The sequence below is a fragment of the Coffea arabica genome, chromosome 10e (assembly GCF_036785885.1).
Source record: "Coffea arabica cultivar ET-39 chromosome 10e, Coffea Arabica ET-39 HiFi, whole genome shotgun sequence".
Classification (NCBI taxonomy): Eukaryota; Viridiplantae; Streptophyta; class Magnoliopsida; order Gentianales; family Rubiaceae; genus Coffea; species Coffea arabica.
The window spans coordinates 44,291,367-44,299,714 of NC_092328.1; the positions used below are offsets into that span (position 1 = coordinate 44,291,367).

Genomic DNA, 8,348 nt, shown 5'->3' on the forward strand with positions numbered 1-8,348 from the left:
TCACAGGGTGCTCAAAATATTGCCCCACAAAATGGTCATCCAATGATTTCAAAACTAAGATAATTCATATTCCTGAAATATGAAGACATCCAATTGCCAGAACATCGAGCAGGCTTCTGGCTGCAGGACAAGACATGCCTGATCTGACCAAGGTTTAAGAGCTCCTTCCTGAGTCAGATTCTGTGGCAACAGACACCAGATGCTACAGAAGTAGATGAAATTGTAAGACAGAGACAACATATGATGCAAATAAAAGCAGGGCCTTTTGTAATACTATTGGTGCTGATCCAAGATGCAGAAGTCAGATCATCATTTTTTTCTAGGATCCCATGGCAAAGAAAGGTAACTAATTATTTCAATCAGAATTAGTGGTCATGTTTACTAATCAGGGTAACCATTTATTGACAGTTCAAGCAGCCAGACAAGCAATTCCCCTCCACCCTTGCCAAACACTAACACCAAGTCCTCCTCCCTAAACAAGAAAGGGTTAAAAAAACGAGAATACAACTGATCATTTAAGGAATTGCAATACAAGTTAGGCGCAAGTGGTAAAACAATGCATTTGCCTGGTAGTATGCAATATTTCTCATTCCACCTCTCAAATTAAGGCAACCAACAATTTACAAGGTACCATTTCATCTGTTAAAGAGTTGAACGTCTTTTACTTGTTAAAAATTCCTTACATTATCCAAGTAACCAGTATTATTGATGAGAAAACATCACATTATGACAGCTCAATACAATTCAATCGCATATCATATGAAAGAAACCTGGTAACAACCATCTAATACTCCCAACTTTGTCAAGCAGACATTTATATAAAAACAGGAAATTAGGAGAGCTACCTGGATATATATATATGCATAAACATGCTTGGCTACAGGAGTCATATAGAAGTCAGGAGCCTTGTACAAGTAGAATTAGGGATGGCAACGGGGCGGGGTTGGGGCGGGGACCCCTCCCCTATCCCCCGCCCCGCCCCGCTTCCCCCGCGGGGCTAATAAAAAATTGTTATATAATTTTATTATGGTTAAATTTTAGCAAATAATCAAGTACTAAAATATCAACACATCATCAAATTATTATTCATTGTAATTTTATAATTGAAACTTATAAAAACAATCAAATAAAAATTATTTGAATACAATCCAACATGATGAAATAAATATAACTAAAGTAGTCAAGTTTTCACTTTTGGCACAAATACAATCACTAATTCATTATTGTGCTTGTGCTTTTTTTAAGAAAAAAATGTTATTGTATTAAGTGTAATTAGGGATTTAGTATAAATGTATTAGTAAATTTAGTATAACCAATTAATAATTTGTATTAGTACACATATATAATTATTAGTATAATTAATAATATCAATTATATTATATATACTAATAGGCATTATATAATACATATAACTAATAATATCATTATCATAAGTTTGTAACTAATTAAATTATATATTATATATATTATTATATACATATATATTTTATATATTTATTTTTTTAAAGCGGGTGGCGGGGCGGGGGTACACTCCCCCGCCCCCCGCCCCGTTTCTAAGCGGGGGGAAAAAAATTCCCCCCGTCCCCGCCCCAACCCCCTCTCCATTAGCCCCCCGCGGGGTGGGTGCTCGCAGTCACCCGCCCCCATTGCCATCCCTAAGTAGAATATATGGTTTTGTAGGGAAATAAAATGCAGCTACAATTATAACTGGAAAAAGACACAAGAAAACTAAAAGAAAAAAGGCAAAAATACAGTATCTTTAAGGTTTTGCGTCTAAAGAAGCATCTGTTTCTTCAATGCTATTGGCAGGTCAGATTCACATCTAAAAGGGCTCCACAAGTTATCTATTAGGATCACAAACTGCGCCAACATGATATACTGGCGACTTGTAATGTAGCATCAGGATCACAAACCTCACCAGCATGAAGTATTTCCAAGCAATTAAAAGAACAACAAAATGACCAGCCAAATTGAAAATCCAAGATTTATTAACAGGAAGCACCCATCAAGAACCAACACCAGACAATGTTGACGGAAACTTGAAAATTAAGAACACAGTCCTAAACAAAATGAAAAGTTGAACCCAGAACAAAAATATATGCACATGAAGGACCTGGCAAATACCAACATTAGGGAATTTTCATGGGAACTTGGAAAGTTTCAAACTGAGTCCTGTAGGTAGTACCATTTCTAATTCAACTTAGCAACAAGAGCATATAGAAAAAGACAAGGAAGCAAGGCCCAAATATGGTTCACCATCATCTTAGGCCAAATGATAACGGTAGCATTCTATTAGCTAAACATTAAGGCTACTTAAACTGTGCCTAAGTACGCAATTTTGCCAAAAACATGTTTACATCCTTTTTCAAATTTTATTGGCATTGATGCTCAAAAAGTTGGAGAATTTCTACAACTAAACAAAGTAAAAACACGAAGAGATATAGTCAAAATGCAGCCAGTTCCAGAATCATCAAAAAGAGTACCTTAACTGGATGCTTGAATTGATGAATTATACAAGCCAAGAGGCATGACCAAATGAATTGATAAAACAGAATATATCTTCAATTAAATTGATGAACATAAATTCTGGTGCAAAAAGTGACCATCTAATATGAGGCGAAGGACAGACATGCAATGATCAATGGAACCCTAATAATTGACAAAAGCAAGCTTTGGATACATATTTATAAATGAAATAGCTCATTCCAGGCTATTCCCATAACCAGCCAGTTGAACTTCAGATCACATAATAAGAAAATTTTTGGAGCTAAAAACACATCCTAGTTTCACAAAAATGGAATTTTACATCTGATTCCTGCGTTTGACAAGGCAGCAACCGGTGATTCTGCTGAAGAACAGCATACAGTGACTAACCACCTCAATGGATGGATTATTGGAACAAGATATAGCAGGTTACTAAAGGAAGTTGTATACACACACACACAAGTTGTATATTTAAGTGATTTGAAAAAGAAAGGAAATGAATAAACAATTGAACAGAGCTTCAACATTTTTTAGGCACAGGCATAAAATTTGACTAGATTTTATTAAAGCTGCATGTTTATAATTCTACACTTACAAGCCCCTTAGGTCAAAAATGGGATGCCACAAATACAATGAACTTTGATCTAGCTTGACAATGATGACTTTTTTAAACTTTCCCATTTCAATGGACCTTCTGGATGTACATCAACAAAATATTTTGTAAAGCGTGCCTCTGAACAAGCAAGAAGTGTGCTTGGAGATATCATGGACTTTACAGCACCTCTTTCTTTCAGCCACAAATACATATTAAATCTCCGGTTAATTCTCCCTATATCATAGCAGAGATATGTGGGAAATGCTGCAATGGTCACAACAGGGTATCCTAAACTTATCAAATAGGCAATTTTTTTCTCAAGCACATCTTTGGACTGATTTAAAGCTGTAGGAGCTTGCCTGATCATATCTACTACAACATTGGAGTCCAATCCAGCTTGCACCAAGCAATCAAACCTCTCCTGTAACTGATCTCCCCTGCCCCGGAACTTCTTTAATGCTTTTCCCATCTCATCTGAGTTTTCGATATAACCTAATTTCAACAGAAATGCAGTTTTCTGCAACATTTTGCCCGGATTCTTGGCCCGTATCTGCTCAATGCTACTGATATTTGATTTAAAAGCCAAAGCAAAAAACTTTGAGGGGTTTTCACTCATAACTTGAAGTAACTTCTGCCTGTCACCATTTAAACTTCTCAACACAGTCTTTGGCCCTTTTAAAGAATGTGAAGCCAAAAGTTGAATGTGGGTACGTAGAAATTTTGCAATATGATCCGTTTCCATTCCTATTTCAAACAGGAAATACAATGCTTTCCAAACATTTTTGGCACATTTTGGTGATAGAATCTCCGGATTTTCCAACAACAAAAGATAGACCTCATTCATCTTAAGGCCCAATTTGAGTAACCGACCAAACAATACATATATCTGCTTCCCTGAACCTTCAAGCAGAAATGCAGGATTTTTCCTAATCAAATCCCCAATCTGCATATCACCAAAACCAACTTCAACAAGAAAAGTCATTGTGTCAAGCATCCTGTTCCAACTGTAACTGTGTCTGCTGGAGAGATAACCCCCAATCCAGTCCCTTTGAAACCCCAGTTCTGTCAGCTTATTAAGAACGTCAACAAGTTCCTTGTTCACATCACCAACCAAAATTGAAGGACAAGAAGTAACCAACTTTATCACGGTAGGTTTACTAAGACCTAAATCCTCATAAGCCCTCAACTTGGTATTTAACCTTCCAAACTCATATCCAAAAATTTCAGCTGCTTCCTTGTAGATCTTCCCTATCTCCACACGAGGAATACCATAATCACAAAGAACATGAAAATTATCAAGAAGCATATGATCATCAGCCAGAAATATCAAGTTGGCCGGAAGGAAAAGTGAAAGTTCAGTTGGTCTCAATCCCAAGCTCTCTAAAAATGGTTCAAACTCATTTATGGGATAATATCTCAATAACTTGGACAATGCCCTCGAAACATCCTGCTCATTTTCCACCTTCATTACCAAATTTTCAACAAAATGGGGCGAATTCTTACTAATATGCTCTGCATCCATATAAGTGAATCCTCTAGTATAGTGCAAGTACTCAAAAAGTGCAGCCTGTGCATCACTCCTCGCAACCCGCGAAATTTTAATCACAGAACTAGAAATGGGCAACGGAGATTCAACCAGTGCAACTTTTGGACAACGAACTGGTCCAGAACTATGGAAGCACTTAATTTGAATCCTTCTTAAAGAAAGAAAAAACGGAGTATGGCTCTGTAAAGCTAATCTTTTTTCAGTGATTGGGGGAAACTTTAACAGGTTATTGAGCTGGGAAATCATACTTTCAGGCACTCTTTTGCTGATTTTGAGAATTAGCATCCCAAACGATACAAACTACAATGCTTATAAACTCTCCAAAAAGTTAATACCATAACAAATTGCTCTGTGATGGGAAGCGATAAAGTATAAAGTCTACCAAGAATAGCAAGAGAAACCCACCTCAGAAAAGACTGAAGGGAAGCAACTCCGGGACTTGGGCGGCCGGACAAATGGCAGGAAGCGCTTCCGGTAGTTCGGCGGCCGGCAAGATTGCAGAGACAGAGAAAGAGGCGACGGCGAGCGTCTGAATAAGTTTTTGTGGGTCTGGGGCCTGGCAGACGTAAGTAAAGGAACTCGATCTTGTTGGGTTTGGAATTTGGGTATTTCCTGGCTGACCCAGCCCAAGCTATTTCTTGACATTTTGAGGGAAAAGCTCAATATATTTCTTTGAATAATGTTTAAGAAAAATGGGTTAATTAGGATATTGTAGATGAACTTATAGATGTAATTTGTACTTTGTGGTGTCGACAAGGATTTTCCTTTTCTGCTTTTGAAGATATTTTGGCGTGAATCTTTAATGCAATGTTAATAAAACATTTTGACCGTTGATGTCGAATTCATAAAGTTAGTTTCGATCTACGAACTAATTCTAAAGTCAATTCTAATACTTTTTTATTAATTGGCTAGTTCGTTGTAATTTTAAAAAATTAACTGTTTCTCATGTCCATATAAATCACGACAATATGTCAAAATTAACTGTTTCTACAATGCTTGTAACTATCAAAAAACAAAAAAAAATCTACACTATAAAATCTTTCTTGCAATTCAAGAATGTAAAGATATTCCTGCTCTTCTTCTCTTTTTCTCCTTTCAATCTGTTTATACAAATTTTTAGTTTATGTGTATATGGAAATATATATTATTATGAATTTTACCATAAAATTCTTTTTTTTTTCAGGAAAATTAAAATCTCTTTATTTGGAATATTACATGAAGAAGTGGAACTTTAACTTCTTTTCAGTTAACTCACAAGATATTGCCGAAAATGAATAATCATTCTCAAGGTAAAAGGTAAAAGACCTTTAAGATTGGAGCAGTTTTGCATAAGCATCATTCGTTTTACTAGTTAGGACTTTTAGAAGCTTTTGATTTTGAAAACTGAATTCCAAATTCAACTAGGATCAAGCTTTGTTAGAGTATGTGTCTTGAATGGAAATATGTTAAAAAATAAAAACTATTTACACCAAAAACAATGCTAGGAGAGACTTCAAGTTCATAACGCTTGACATATTATTGTTCTAGCTATCAGAATGTTCCTATAATTTTCTCAACTCTATGACATTTAAAGACATTTGAAGTAAAAATTAGGGCTCCGTTTGGATTAGCTGTTTTTGAGGGTAGTTTTGAAAAATTTTGCTGTAGCAGAGTTTTTAGAGCATATTTTTGGGATATTTAAGAGTAGAAGAGTTTCTAGAATATATTTTGAGATATTATTTAAGATTTTAAAAAAATTTAAACTAATTTTTAGATTACCTTTTAGAGTGCTTTTTAAAAAATTTTATTGTATTTGAAAAACACCTCCCATCCTTAACAACTAATTAAGAATAAAAAGCAGTTGTAGCAGCATCGTGAAGATTGTATCTATATATCATATAAACTTTGATTGAGGCAATTCAGCTCCAAACATTTTCAGGCCCAGCACACAAAAGAACTATACAGGGGTCATTATGAGCTAACAAATTTCCCCCTTGCTTCACAATTCAATTCATTGAACTGCAACATTCTCCTTTTCTTTTACATTTAGCCATTTTGGTCATGGTTCTGTAGTAGGTCCTATATCATGTTTACATGCTTTATCTCTGATTCCTCGACCATCTGTTTTGGGCGTTACAATTTGGAAAAATAATGTGGCTTAAAAAAATGAAGTTTACCAAGCATTTACACTCCCCAGTTGTACTTATATCTATATCTATACCATATATAAAAGTGCCCTGAATGATTTATCGACAGGTGTTTATTACCCTTTTGATTTGCCTAATGTGCCTAAAATTTATATAAATATTAGCTTGAGTGTAAGATTGAGTATCATGCCTATATATTGAGGTTTACAATTTGGTTATAATTTGGACTTTATTAGCCTCATTCTCTTTGTATTTTTCTTGTTCTTTGGTGTCCGATTGAACGAATATTCAGTGGTCTTCTATTCAAATACTAATGCTGATACTAATACAAACATGAATCATCAATATCTAACAATTGATTGCTAATTTTTAGGGGAAATTTTACCAAAGAAGAAGAAAGCATCTTAGATTATTTCAAAAAATTGAATAAAAATTGGCTGCTTTAATATGAAATGGATCCAGGCTAACTTTCTCGATGGTAGAGTATTATAAAAACAAAGCAAAAAAGAAACCATGGCCCTTAGATTGATTCAAACACATAAAATTGTCTTCTACACTTTTATAATTGCTTCATCAATTCTTAACATGCTCAAGTCAACTATCAATTTTATAGTTGACAATTTTCTCAATATTATCTTAAACTAAATATGTTGTTCATTTAGTGTGCAATGCATATGCTTTTTTATTATTTTTTATTTTTTGTAGTTTTCTCAAATGTCTATATCTTAAGTGGAATTGCAAATAAATAGTGGAGTCTGGACATGTTGCAGCAGGCCACTCCAATCAAGTTTGAAACAATAGCTTGAAACCTCAAGAAATGTTCTCACAAAGAGAAAGAAGGAAAAGAAAGAAAATGTTCAGTAGAAGTTCAAATGCATCAAGAATGACATTAGAAGCTCACTCCAAGTGCTTTGACTATATTGAGAAATGCAAATTTCAAACTCTACCTTTTGGTCAGGCAGTTCTTCCCTACACATCATATTGAAAATTATTTGCTTTTACTTTTGGATAGATTGAATGGCTACTCCCTTCATAGCATTTTTCCAGTTATACTTCAGTATAGATTGATGAAAGAACTGACAATGTCATGGAAAAGGATGCTATACTGACAAAATGCATGCTTCATCTTGTTGGTTCAAACATACAGCACTTAATCAGGAATCTGTTTCGTAAAGGAGAAATACAACACAGCATGAAAGCAAGGGTGCTCAACTTCAGCAAGGGAAAACGATGAATTAGCTTTAACTACAAGGATGGCCAAATTCAAGATGTAAACTTGGAAAAAGGCAAAAACAACTGCAGCCAGCACCCAGCCCCCAGCCAACGCATGCCCAAGTGAATGATTCCATTCATCGGAACAGGGTACTACACTGACGGACTATACATTTCATTTGATTGGTTCAGAAGTAGAGCACTTCATAAGGAATCTACTTCATGAAGGAAAAACACAACATAGCATGAATGCAAGGGTGCTCAACCTCAGCATGCCAAAACCATGAATTGACCTTAACTACACAAAGGTCGCCAAATTCAAGATGTAAACTTGAAAATAGTAAAAACAACTGCACCCTCCAAAAAACAAAAAACACAAAGCAAA

General features: G+C 35.2%; 1 protein-coding gene across 1 annotated transcript; it reads right to left on the bottom strand.

Moving 5' to 3' along the window:
• Positions 1–3,023: 3,023 nt before the first annotated feature.
• On the bottom strand, positions 3,024–5,237 carry LOC113711318 (transcription termination factor MTEF18, mitochondrial-like). The gene has a single exon (XM_027234480.2). The coding sequence runs from the start codon at positions 4,908–4,910 to the stop codon at positions 3,129–3,131; it is 1,782 nt and encodes a 593-aa protein (XP_027090281.2). The 5' UTR covers positions 4,911–5,237; the 3' UTR covers positions 3,024–3,128.
• Between the last annotated feature and the right edge of the window lie 3,111 nt (positions 5,238–8,348).